This window comes from Ascaphus truei, chromosome 4 (assembly GCF_040206685.1).
Source record: "Ascaphus truei isolate aAscTru1 chromosome 4, aAscTru1.hap1, whole genome shotgun sequence".
NCBI lineage: Eukaryota > Metazoa > Chordata > Amphibia > Anura > Ascaphidae > Ascaphus > Ascaphus truei.
In genome coordinates this window covers 106,297,109-106,311,627 of record NC_134486.1, presented here as the reverse complement: position 1 = coordinate 106,311,627, position 14,519 = coordinate 106,297,109, and the positions used below count along the sequence as shown (strand labels likewise).

Sequence of the window (14,519 nt, the reverse complement as noted above, 5' to 3'; positions counted from 1 at the left end):
TCTAATCTGTTTTTTATTTTTACACTTTGTTTTCTTTTTAGCTTCAGTAATTTTCATGGCTTGGACAACTAAGAAGTTTAGATTAGCAGATTGTCAATCTGTGAGTATAATGTGTGCCTGTGTGTAGACTTCTACTGATGTGCACAACAAAACAAGCATACGGTACGTAGAAAAATATCAGCGCTCTCAGACTTGAAAGAACTCTTACAAATGTATTGCGTGAACAGTAAAATCGATGTGTTGGGGTCCGAAATGTTGATTTTTACTGTTGGCACAATACATTTGTAAGACTTCTTTTAAATCTGAGAGGGCTGATGTTTGTGTGCGTGACCACAGCACTTGTTGACCCCCTTGTGGGAGCGATGCATTAGAAGTTCTCAACGCATCAGGGTTAACTTCTGCATCCGCCTAACTTTATAACATAATTGAGATGTTGAATTGCAGCCGTCTTGCTGCTTTAGTCATCTTTCCTCCTTCTTATATATATGTTACAGGACTGGATGGAGCTCTGGGTGGATGATGCATTCTGGAGATTCCTTTTTTCAGTTATATTGCTAGTTATTATGTTCCTGTGGAGACCTTCTGCAAATAACCAGAGGTACAGAGGCATGTCATTTGTTCTCTAGGATGGGCTTTTTACTTGTCTTCTTATGGCTTCCTGACCTGTAAAAATGAAAAGGGTCTTTTCAGAAATAAATTATACCTTCAACGTTTTATAGATTGTACCCACCTTACTGATAAATCATTCCATGTTAACAGTGAAAAGTGTTATAGGGTTTTGCTTATAATGAGCTACAACTAGGGTTTCAGTCAACTGATAATTTATCAATTTAAAGCCAAAATTATTACATGACACAGGATTTTTCAACAATTTGCTGTATAATGCATACATGTTTAACCAACTTCAGAATTACTTGTGTATGCACAAATGTGCGTTATCTGTTTCTGTATAATAAACATCACCTCCACATCTTTACCTTGGGACGAGCTATTCTGTGGGCTAAAGCTTACATTTTTCACTTAACATAGGTAAAGACGGATGGTACAGTGACACTTATAAAGCAGGAATAGCCACTTAAGGCCGTGATTATACCGAAAAACGCCGGCGGCGTCCCATGGCGCGACTCAAAAACAAAATGCATAAATCCAATTAAAGTTTAACATACCAGTAGCTTGGTGCATGCCGCCTGGAGCTGCAGGGTGGAAGACTGGTCAGGAGGCAGAGGAATTTGTTATTGGCAGGCGACTGTCGGGTCACGTGAACAGTGCAGCCGATGAGGGCGAACCGCTCATGGCCACACCTCCTCTGCTACTCTTCTCCCCTGTCTTGTATAATCTAGATGCCGTTCAGCGGCAGCACAGGGTGACGTCACAGGATAGCGCTGCAGCTCTTGGTAGAATCGAGGCCTAAGATTGAACTAAAAATGGAATGGAGGGTGCTTACTCATTTATACTTTGACAACAACTAGTGTGTCTGAATTGCTTGATCACCGTAGAGTTTTACTAAGGTTAACAATAAAATATATTATATACAAAGATCCTCCATGTCTCATCTGCTGCACAAACAAGGATTTAAGCCAGTGGTAGCCATCCTGAGATATTGCTATATAGTGCACAGGCAGAAGGGATATTGCAGCCATGGGTAGGAGCTTCTCCTTGCTCCCTCCAGTCAGCTGCATAATGCTGGTGAATACTGTCCCACTACTCTTCAGACATGTTAGGGGCTAATAGGGAATTCAGACATTAGTTGGATAGACATAAGGCTATCCTAAATACAAAAAGTAAAGGAATAAATGGGGTCTGAGATTTGACAGCGTGGCACTCTGCCAAACTAGGTAACTAGGTAGGTCAAGTGGCTCTTCTCGGATGTCAAATTCTATGTTCCTGGGTAGAGGTAGAGCGAGGAAAAAAAAGAAAAAGCCCCCCAAAGGTTGCAGTTTTAAAACACTCCCACCCGGCCCCCTGTTGCCCACTAATGCTTTAATCACTAGTAAATGGGAATGCCTAATGTCCACTTGTTTTAACTGCGGTACTGAAATAAATATATACTGTATGTGAGCTACAAATTTGACATTTTAGGCTGCTTTGCCAGTATTAAAGACTATCAGATGGGAACCTGAATGACTTAGTTTTACCTAACAATCTTTTTCTTTTTGTGTGTGTGTGTGTGTATGTTCAGGTATGCTTTCACTCCACTTATTGATGATTCTGATGATGAGGTGGAAGAATTCCTGGTCACTGATCATTTAGGTGATGTATGATATTACATTCTAAGCCAAATGATTTTTACCCAATGCAACACTTCAACTGTAGTTGTAAATGCAATTTTTTATACACTTGTGCCCTTTGTAGCTGAGGGAATGAAATTAAGAGGAGCCAAGGCAGAATCCAATGGGACAGCTAAGCCTGCTGTTGCTAACAATGTAAGTACAATATGTTTAATCTTATTCACCATTGCTACATTCTAGAAGGCATATTTTATCAATTTAGTTTTAACAGGAAAATTATATACCACGATCTAGGAAAACCACTGACCTACATTGATATCTTAGCTGTGCATGTAAGGTTTTTTTTTTTTTTTTTTAATAATATAGTGTTACAGAAGATTTACTAAAGGTTCTAATAGTACCAAAAAGAACCCATGAAGAGTACTCAACAGGATGAACATTCGAAGTCTGGCAATTTATAGGTCCGGTGATGTCACAAGAAGCACGATCATTAAAACGTGTAAAATACACTTTACATGTGACTTTAGAACCTTCTAAAAAAAATCCTTGTCTTTCTTTTCTTTTCCAAGTATCCAAAGGATTTTTTTTTAATTTTGCAAAGTTCAAAACTTCTACAAATGTTCGTTAATATTTAAAGAAATGTAGAAAATGGAAAGTGACAGCTTCACACATTGTGTATGCTTAAAAATGTCCAAGTGGTTACCGTGATCCATACTTAATTGACCTTTTCATTATCGTTTCCCCCCCGCCCCCCCACTTTGCTCAGTTGCAATAAAATCTATGCAACCCTCCCTGCCCGTCTCTCTAGGGAGGTTACATCACTGCAGTTGTTTATTGAACATCCGCATTGATTTACCTTGTCTCAGGGTGCTGTTTGTGGTCGGCTGGGCGAAGGAAAAGAGGGGCGCCAGGAGTTTTTATAGTACAACCTTAATCTTCATTAATGTCCAAAGGCTTGGGAACAGTACATGTGAATTGATATAGCTGCACTTCATTTTCATTTATACTGTGATCAATCTTTATACAGGTCTTCTTCCCTGGGCCCACTCTTAACATACATATGGGAGGTACATTTACTTGTTAGTTACTGACTTCATATTGTGGACCGGGCCCCCCTTCTTATTAATATTCTTATTGTCCCTTTTACTGTGGGCCCATGCTGAGATCCTGTGCTGTGCAACTATATGGTTGCTTTACAACATCTGCTTTGGTCCTGCCTCTTCTGCAGGTGATACTGAATACTGTGGGTGGGAATCCATGGATAAGGCTGATCCCCAGACATCCTGGGGGCACTTCTGCTTGGCCCACTGAGGCATATCTGCATTCCTGTTACTGGGACACGCTCTTCTCTCTTTTTGCCATACTATTGGATCCTATCTGAAGGGACACTGACTGTATCTGAAACACAGTACAAGGGGGCTGCCTAATCTGTGCTATGCTATACTCTGGGGAACATATTCCCTACCTCTACTCTCTGAAGCATCTCTATCTCTTCCATTGCTGAAACGCTCTCCCAGAATCCTCTGCTCCTGCCCTTTATACTTCCTATTACACAGTACTGCTGTGTCACCACTGGGTGGAGCTTAACCTCTACTCTCACTGTTAACGACTTGTTTACTTTAGTAACCAACACCAGGAGGGAGGGAGTTGCATATAAAACTCAGGTTATGTTTATTCCAGGGATGATTTAAGTAGACAGTAATAATAGTACTCAGACATAACCTGAATACAGGCATACCCCGCTTTAACATACGCAATGGGACCGGAGCATGTATGTAAAGTGAAAATGTACTTAAAGTGAAGCACTCCCTTTTTTCCACTTTACAATGCATGTACTGTACTGCAAACATCATATATGTGCATAACTGATGTAAATAATGCATTTGTAACCAAAATAAATACAGTAGGCTTTATTCAAATAAAATGAATGGGAGCAAGCAAGGAGGTGAGAGGCGCGCACGCGGGTCAGTACTGTGTAGCAGCTCTCTCCTTCTCGCAGTCTCTCTCTCCTCGCAGTCTCTCTCTCTCACTCAATCTCTCTGTCTCTCTTTCTCAGTCAGTCTCTCTCTCTCACTCAGTCACACACACAAGCACTCAGTCATACACACACGCACTCAGTCACACACACACACACACACTAAGTCACACACTGTCACTCAGTCACACATAGTCACACACAGTCACTCAGTCACACACAGTCACTCAGTCACACACAGTCACTCAGTCACACACTGTCACTCAGTCACTCACTGTTACTCAGTCACACACAGTCACAGAGTCACACACTGTCACACAGTCACACACTGTCACACAGTCACACACTGTCACACAGTCACACACAGTCACTCAGTCACACACAGTCACTCAGTCACTGTCACACACAGTCACTGTCACACACAGTCACTCAGTCACACACTGTCACTCAGTCACACACTGTCACACAGTCACACACTGTCACACACTGTCACACAGTCACACACAGTCACTCAGTCACACACTGTCACTCAGTCACACACTGTCACTCAGTCACACACAGTCACTCAGTCACACACTGTCACAAAGTCACACTCAGTCACACACACACACACACACACAAAGATTGCAGCATATCTTCTCTTTCCCCTCACTGCTGTTCCGTAGTTAACATCACATGCAAAGCTTCGCAGAGCTCTGAGGAGGGGGGAGAAGGAGGAGAGTGGAGCAAGCAGAGTCACGGGCGGAGTCACTGGTTTAGCTGCTGCTTTATGGAGCGTGAGTGCAGGGGGAACGGAGACAGATGGGAGGGGGAACTGAGACAGATCGGAGGAGGAACGAAGGCAGAGGGAACAGGGAGATCGAGAGCACCATAATGAAGACAAGCATGAAGGAGTTTGCAGGAGTGTTGAGGTGCGCACGCCGCCCCATGGTGTCCGTACTCGCGAAGCACGTGTACGTACACAGGGGTATGGTGTAACTAAAAATAAATGTACGTACTTGTGAGTGTACGTAAAGCGGGTGTACGTAAAACGGGGTATGCCTGTATTCATTTTTCATGTAACTGCAATGAAGTTGTTTATAGCCAGTAAACTGGATGATTGAATATAACAAGTCACATATGTAAACAATACACACAATATATAACAATACACATTTATGTAAACTCCCAGGTCTCATATTTTTTACAAGGTGACTGACTGTCATGAACGGCACACCTGTGAGCATGTGACTTGTATACGTGACAAGGGGTAATACACACAGCTACCTAGCTGACCCACTTTTCACCCCCGCAGGGTCCCTCAAATGAGTAATATCTCCCCTCAATCCGTCACTATTATAGCTTAAAATGCTGCCACCACCAAGAATTTGTCAAGTTGTACCTGCAGGGTTTTTGGTCCCTGTTTACTAAAACAAACATATATATATATATGTGTGTGTGTGTGTGTGTGTGTATATATATATATATATATATATATACATATATATATATATATATATGTGTGTGTGTGTGTATATATATGTATATGTGTATATGTATATATATGTATGTGCAGTGTTCGACAAACCTATACATTTGCACGCCCCGGGCGAGTGGACTTAACATCGTGGCGAGCTCCTATTGGCCCAAGCAGCACACGTGTGGTACTAGGTGGCGAGTAGATTTTTTTTGTTCGGCGAGTAGATTTTTTGGTGATTTGTCGACCACTGTGTATGTGTAGATGTATGTATGTGTATATATATACAGTGTTCGACAAATCTATACATTTGCTCGCCCCGGGCGAGTGGATTTAACCCCCGGGCGAGTAAATATTGGCCCAAGCAGCACACATTTGGTACTAGGTGGCGAGTAGATTTTTTTGTGTGGCGAGTAGATTTTTTGGTGATTTGTCAACCACTGTATGTATATATATATATATATATATATATGTATATATATATATATATATATGTATATGTATATATATATATATGTACAGTGCTTAGTTGCATGAAACATACAGTACAGACCGTTTCATAAAATAAAAAGGGAACAATAGAAAATCTGAATTATGTAACCATATAACATTCCTCATAAGGTCTTGTTTTGAAAATATGAGATTTCATGTGTCATAGCATTAACACTCCCTTGGTTGAAAATCTAAATGCATGGTTTTTGTCCTAAATCCTCCATTGAGCACAGCATAAACCTATCTTTTGGGCGTGTCCTTAAACCACCCTCACGCGCCCCCCCCCCCCCATCAATCTCCAGTGACACCGTTCTGGCCTGAAGAGGAAAAATGGCTTTCTTTTGAATAAAAATGTCTGAGTATAGCTCTTAGAATATCAGAATTCATATCAATGTGTTCGAGTGCATGCAAAGAGACTATTTTTCACAAAAGAGAACGAATATCTGACCTTTGCATCCTCACAATTGTTGATTGTTTAGCATCATTTAATTCTTCTGACCACAAATGTTACAAAGATATATGTAATTCTTGTGAATCACTGTCAGATCCCCGATATATATCTTTATATTTAGTAAATTTACACAGATAATGACTGTCTGGTGTTGTGACACTCTGGTGTTGTCTAGACCCTAGATGCATTTCTTTTATGTTCTATTAAAAGGGTTTTTGCTTATTTCTAATGTCAGGAAGAGTTTCCAAAACGGGCTTTGACCCCAGATAACCTCACTTCTGGACAAACCCAAAAAAACAGGCCAAGTCTCGAACTCCATAAAAACAATCTCCCACATTTAACCCTGTAAACAAGGCGGTGCCATTCGTTTTTTGTTTTTTTTGTTCTGCATAGGAATTAAAGGAATTCTCCTTTTTTAATATTCTGACATAAGCCTACACAGTATACTTGAATACAGTGAGTTTGCGTTTCCGAAACCTGCAGACCTTTCATTTGATTTTGTTATACATTTTATCTTGCTGTTTAGGATGAAGACTTAAAGTGGGTAGAAGAAAATATCCCCTCCTCATTCGCTGACGTGTAAGAACACTTTTTTTTTTCATCTTTACTATAAATTTGTTTAGATTTTGAATGCACCTTTTCCCTGCAAATATTTTAAACGAGTAGTTTTAAGTTGCTGAATGTTTTCGTGGTGTTATATCAAATTTGGTTACTACAATTTGACATTAGGAATGTATGCTTCTTTGATTTTATAACTCCTGCAGTACAGTGTCTATTCCTCCCACCCTGACACATTCCCGTCTTCTGCTTTGTTTATCTCTGCACATAACTAACATCCTAGAAAACTCACAGCTAAGATATCCCCTTCATAATATTCATGATCATTTAATTCTCCCCCCTACTCTAAACTGCTGTAGGACAACAAAGATGACGGCAGCCCAATTTCAGTTAATTCTGTTCTCTCCGTGAGACAATTTGATTATGTAGTTGGAAATCGGGCTGTTAGCAGAAATAATTATTTTGTGGGTAGCTACATGACGGTAAGCCACCTTCTGCAGTGTCGTAACTGGAAAATCAAGATTCGATGAAGAAATGATTAGGAATGGTGGTCTACTGGAATCTCAGTCTACACAATCTGTGTCAGAATCTGCAATTGAGTGTGTAATCCCATGCTAATGTTTCTTTCTTTTTATAGAGCACTCCCAGTATTAATGGATTCAGATGAGGTAAGGCTAAAGCAGAGGCATGCAATAGACACGTTACCAGGGAGATTTTTACCCTTATTTATTATGGGCTGCATATGTATATCTTTATTTATATAGCGCTATCCAGGTACATGGCGCTTCACAGCAGTAAGACACATGACATTAATAATATAACACATAATCGGGATACACGCTTCAGACATGACCGTAACAATAGGTATGGGAGTTCCTGTTCCGAAGAATTTACAATGTAAGTGGTAATTAGGGAGAATTTAAAAAGACAGTAGGAGGGTGTTACAGTAAGTTCATCTGTAGGGGGTCAAGGTTGGTGCATCCGAGATGTATAGTATCAGCCAGTGGAACTACCCATATGTCTCGTTAAAGAGGGGTGTTTTTAAGAAAGGTTCTAAAGGTGGAGAGAGAGGGTCCAAGTCGGTTATTGAGGGGAAGGGCATTTCAGAGGCGTGGGGCAGTGAGTGAGAAAGGTTTTAGGCAGGAGAGGGCTTCAGATACAAAAGGGGTAGACAGAAGACATCCTTGAGCAGAACGCAAGAATCGGGCAGGTGTATAGCGAGAAACTTGGGCTGAGGTGTAAGAGGGGCAGAAGCATTTATAGCCTTAAAATTGAGGAGGAGAATTTTGTAAGTGATACCGAATTTAATAGGAAGCCAGGAGAGGGATTTCAGCAGGAGAAACGCTGAGACAGATGTAGGAGAGAGTAAAGTAATTCTATCAGCAACTATTAGGATAGCTTGTAGGGGAGACAAGTGAGAGGCAGGAAGGCTGGGGAGTTAGAAGATTACAATAGTCAATACCGGAGAGAATGAGGGCCTGCATTAGTTTTGGCAGTAGAGGGACAGCGAAAAGGGTGTATGCAATGTTACGGACGTAAAAACAATAGGTTTTAGCTACATTGTGAATGTGAGACTAGCAGCGTGCTTTTAATATTGGGTGTACGATAGTTCTGCCAACTGTAATGTAGAAGGGGGATGTAGGGCCAGTATTGGGAGGAAGTAGGCCCAGGATTGGGAGGAAGTATGAGGAGCGCCGTCTTGGACATGTTAAGTTTGAGTTGGCAGAGGGCCATCCAGGTTGATTTAGCAGAAAGATATTCAGAGACATTGGTCTGTACAGCAGGTGTAAAGTTAGGGGTAGAAAGGTAAATTTTGTGTGTCATCCGCATAGTGGTGAACCCGAGAGATGTGATAAGGTCACCTAGAGAGGGTGTGTAAAGAGAAGAGGTCCCAGAACAGAGCCCTGGGGTGCACCGACAGAGCGATAGACGGAGGAGGAGGTGTTGGCAAACGAGACACTGAAAGTATTATGGGAGAGGCAAGAGGAAATCCAGGATATTGCTCTGTTACGTATACCAAGAGTGTGAAGGATGTCAAGGAGAAGAGCGTGGTCCACAGTATCAAAAGCTGCAGAGAGGTCGAGTAATATGAGCAAAGTGTAATGAATTGAATTGTCTTTTGCAGCATGGAGGTCATTAGTTATTTTGGTGAGGGCTGTTTCAGTGGAGTGACTGTCTGTTTGTAGAGGGTCTAGAAGAGTGTAGATGGGGAGAAAATGGAGCAACCGAGTGAACACAAGGCGTTGAAGGAGTTTAGAGACAAAAGACAGAAGGGAAACAGGATGATAGTTCGACAGAAAGGGTCAAGCTTGTTTTTGAGTAAGGGTGTAACTGTTGCATGCTTGAAGGAGGCGGGATGGGTACCAGAGTAGAGGGAGGAGTTGAAAATATCTGTAGGAATTAGAGTAGGAGCAAGAGGTTTGAGGAGATGGAAGGGCATGGAGTCAAGTGGTAGAGGGAGAAGAGATCAGCAGCGACACACCCACCTCTGTGACAGGAAAATAAGTCGAGGAAGGCAGGAGGAGAGTTAGGAAGAGGTGTAGAATGTGAACAGGATACAGAGGGGATGTCTTGCCGACTAGAATCCACCTTTGCCTTGAACAAATGATTATTATTAATAGGACTACATTCTTCATAATCTGTGACACAATTTTTTGGTTTATTCTTTGATGCAGGAGATCATGATGACCAAATATGAGATGTCCAAAATTGAATGATGCCTGCTAAACTGCTTCACCACACTAGAGGCCTATTTTGGGGCAGACTTCTTCAGCATTGAAGGGGTTACAATCTTTGGTGTGTTAATTCTGTTAAATTATAAGTGATCTTCCAAACCTTGCACTGTCTTACAGGTGGCGAAGTAATTTGTTTTAGTTTTTTTTCTGTATTTTTTTGAGGGGGGAGGGGGCAGGGTTTTAACAGTTTATGAAAGAAATATGTGAAATTAAACTTTTATTTTTTGTACATTCAACATTTTCTAAAAATTCGTTTCTTGAGACATTTGCCTTAAATTGCACGCAATCAGTTTGACACAGAATCAGACCCCAACAAATTTTATTTTCCCTAGACCTTTCAAAACGTAACTTATTCCATGGATTTATATTAGGAGCGTACAATGGAGGATCTGTGTATACTAGCTTTTCCACTCCATAAGGTTACCTGAGCTCTTTCTAAAGATGGAGCCATGATTGGTATACCCCTGCTAATCAAGTTAAAACAACATCTTTAGTTAATTTTTTTTTTGTCATCCCAGTTTTGTGTTTTTAGTGTTTTTTGTTTGCACATTTTACTTGGCTATCTAATGCATTGTTGTTGATTTACAATCTGGAGCTTTGCGGGACGCAAGAAGGCTTATACCAATTAGGGCTGAGCTAGAGGAAATTACAATGCACCTATAATATGCATACATTGTGGTGATGCACTTGCTGTATTTATAATGCTGCACAGAAGCATACCTTTTTTTTTCTCTCCATTAAATGGATCACCACTCTTTGCATGCATAACATTTTTTTATTTTGTGCTGTTTATGTATTATTTAAGGAAAACCGATAACCCAGAGTTAAATTGTTGCGCTTTTCTGACGTTATATTCTAAGCATTTGTAGGATTAAATGCAGAATTCTACGCACTCATTTATTTGCTTCCCTACAACATTTTGTCTATGAAACAGCTTTATATTTTGAAAAGCAAGAATTTTGGTTAAGGAATTTGTTAATGAATGTGTATGTATACTGTATGCAACTAAATGGACTTGCATGATTTTGTTTTAACATCTAGTAATAAATGTGAATCTCAATGAGGAAGAAACTTCCATGTAAAAAGAAAAACCTCAGTCATTGTTGTCTCCTCTGAATGAATGGTCATTTGGACTAGATGCCTGTTGGATATGCCATTAAGTGTCACTACTGGCATGAAAAAAATATATATAACCTTCTATACAGCTGCTATTTCCAACATGCTTAGAAGGTCTCTGTTGTATTTTTGGTTGCAATCATAATCAAAATGGTCACTTGTATGCAGTGTGGGTCAGTTATAAATCATTATAGTTACCATGCTATGCAGTTCCGTGCTGTAAAAAGTATGTATAGAACTTAATATCCAGAATAACATAGTCGCTTCAGTCCTTCTAGCCAGTGCTGTCTGATAAATCGATTTGAAACCATGTCAGTCAGCATTTGTATGTAGATTTCTATGATGTAAGAATGACTATTATCAATCTTACCACTGACACCCACATGGTAAAATGCACTATTTCCAAAATGTCTTTAGAGGGAACATACACAACTTTAGAAACTATGACTGAAAATAAAAATAAATGTGGATCAGCCTTGTAAACTTAAAATAGTTGAATCAACTTTCTAAGGGTATCTTATTTGTAATGCTCTACGTTTTTCAGTTTTTATTTGTAAAGCAAAAAAATAAATAATAAAGTTAATTGTTCAGAAAAAAGGGACCCCTTTTATTTTTCATCATGTCTTGCAGAAAAATCACTGAATTTTCATGAAAATTTGAGCAATTATAGGTTTATCACAGTACAGTAGATGATTACATTTAAGAATTATTTAACAATCCTATACATTTTCTTTGGAATTGGTGATAACATGATTGCCTCTAGTGTACAGTTACAAAATGGTATTTAGTTAAGAAGATAAGCATGTTATAACATGCTTGAGACAAAGCAAGAATTATGGTCCAAAATACTTGCATAAAATATTTTCTGATCAAGGATGGTTGCTAGGAGGAGCTGGACAATGCATTGTTCCGGAGTGGGAGCAGCTGGATCAACACGTTCTCAATCATGCAATTGGACAGTGGCATTCTCGTCTTTTGGGCGCATGTTTCAGCGGAAGGACTTAATTTTGTTTTTTTTAAACAAACTTTATTGTAATTAATCTGAAACATTAAGATTACAACTATTTAACACCATTACGAGAAAGGAAAAACTCCTATTTCTGGTTTAATGAACATGAACCTACCGCAGTGTATCTGGTACTTGATGACATAATACAGTGACATTAATTTAGTTATCAGTTGATTGTCTACATTGTGCTTCTTAAATAGTATTAATCTACAGTACTTAAAAGACCTAAAATTGTGCAAATTTTCATGGGGAATGAGTGATAAATTAAAATAAAACGAAATGGGTCCCTTTTTTTGTTTGTGTGTGTTCGGGTTTTAACTACAATACATGCTGACACCGCTTTTAAATATGTAATTGATTCTATGCTTATTTGTACAACAACAAGAAGATATTGATGTGGGTCAGTCATATGCTGGGATTTGCCCGATTTGGTGTGTAATACCCAGCATCAGCGCTTGGTGAATCTACTCCATAGCAGAGTTTGACTGCTTAATTTGCCACAATCAGCACTGTTTCTGTTCTGTGTTTAACAGCAATTGCTTCAATCTCAGAGCTGCAGAACACACAACTGTCGCTCAAAGGTGTTGGAGTTTAACTAAAAGTAAGTACCCAGAAAAATATACTAAGAGGGTTGATAAACGGATGTCTGAATTCCTTTGACTAAATAACCAAAAAAAAAAAAAAAAAACCTGTTCATTTATCAGTGAAAATCGGTAAATACTGAAAATGTAGAACACTACTTATTAGGTCTCGACAAAAGTATTCATTTATCAAGCCTTGCTTGGTTTTCTATAAACATGCTGATGTGACAATTACACTTTATTTAGCAATATATGAACTTTACATACTGGACGTCTAAGCAACAGCAGAATTGTATTTTAAGCCATATCTTGTCAGCCAGGGGCTACTTAAAAATCTGTGCACAGGAATAGCATGTAAACCTGTACAGTGATCTATAAGTGACCCCATTTGTGCAGATTTTTTTCCCCCACGGATAAATGTAGCAATAGTTCTGTTAATAGGCAGATGGTAATTTGTAGGTCGTTATTGGGGGGGGGGGGGGGGAGAAAGTATAAGTAAGAGATACTACTTGTTGCTGAAAAGAGTAGGTTAGGTCGGGATCTTGTCACCTCCGTAAGTCTCCATGACTACTACAGCTACTAGAATTCTGTGCTACGCTCATTTAAAATATTTTTTTTTACGTGGTTGAAGATACTTAAACCAAATTGGAAACTTTTGTTCACCAGTTTTATAAACTTGCTATTATTGCTGACAGAAGTGCTTGAATTGTCCAGATATTTTGTGTTTTTTTTTTTTAATAGTATAAAAACAATGGTCTGTTAATTGTGAAGGAATTTCATTACTTGAAAAAATAAATCTGTATTACTGTGCCTTAAACCTTATTCTGACTTTAAATAAAACAGCGTTTCTGTTTTTTATTCTCTCTGCAAATTTAAAAATTTTTTTTATATATTAATATTTTGTCGTGCTCCGGGTTGTTTTTGTAACATTTTATTAATGTTTCATTTACACAAAGGGGAATAAAGTACAGGCATACCCCGGTTTAAGGACACTCACTTTAAGTACACTCGCGAGTAAGTACATATCGCTCAATAGGCAAATGGCAGCTCGCGCATGCGCCTGTCAGCATGCCCTGAACAGCAATACTGGCTCCCTACCTGTACCGAAGCTGTGCGCAAGCGGGGAGACTATAGAGCCTGTTACACGTGTTATTTATATCAGTTATGCACGTATATGACGATGGCAGTACAGTACATGCATCGATAAGTGGAAAAAAGGGAGTGCTTCACTTTAAGTACATTTTCGCTTTACATACATACTCCGGTCCCATTGCGTATGTTAATGCGGGGTATGCCTGTATATGGAAAATAAGAGAGGAGAGAAGAGTAGTAAATACACTTGGCACACTTAGAAGTTTATACATAACATTTAAACATTGTATACAATGTAAGTTGTAACGTATACAGTACTTTATCAGTGATGAAAATTATTTTTCATGCTCAAGGTTGTTAACTTTTTTTATTGCTTCACATTCACGCACTTCAGGCCATTTATGCCAAGCATTAAGGATACGTTACAGCCCAAAAAGTAAAAAAAAGCAACATTCCTTGCTGTACTTTTTTCTTTTTTCTTTTTTTAGTATATGCTGTCACGGGAGACCAGGAATTTACACCTTTAACGTGAATCATATCACTGAGCAAAACCAAGAAGTAAAACAAATTGTCATTTATTCCATAGAAACAGACGTACACACAGTGGATTACAATTATATAGAGGAAAACACATTTACTGGGGGGTCTGGGCTACAAAACTTACCTTTCCTAGTGAACGAGCACAGAGAACAAAGTCTTTACAATGTCCTTTAGATCAACGGTGCGCAAACTGGGGGGCGGGAGAATTTCTAGGGGGTGCGCGGGCGGATACAGAAGCCCCGGGCTCTTCCCCACGGCATTTAAATTAAATGCCGGGGGATGCGTG

At 39.4% G+C, this 14,519-nt stretch overlaps 1 protein-coding gene across 2 annotated transcripts in view; it reads left to right on the top strand.

The window, feature by feature from the left end:
- Positions 1-13,459, top strand: part of TMEM87B (transmembrane protein 87B) — a 40,721-nt gene extending 27,262 nt beyond the window's left edge. For both annotated transcript variants that reach the window (XM_075596348.1, XM_075596350.1), the window contains exons 16-22: positions 42-100; positions 495-598; positions 2,180-2,250; positions 2,353-2,423; positions 7,129-7,181; positions 7,798-7,828; positions 9,836-13,459. In XM_075596348.1, the coding sequence (XP_075452463.1) occupies positions 42-100; positions 495-598; positions 2,180-2,250; positions 2,353-2,423; positions 7,129-7,181; positions 7,798-7,828; positions 9,836-9,877 (431 nt within the window). In that variant the 3' untranslated portion in view covers positions 9,878-13,459. The remainder of the gene's footprint in view (positions 1-41; positions 101-494; positions 599-2,179; positions 2,251-2,352; positions 2,424-7,128; positions 7,182-7,797; positions 7,829-9,835) is intronic.
- The last annotated feature ends 1,060 nt before the right edge of the window (positions 13,460-14,519 follow it).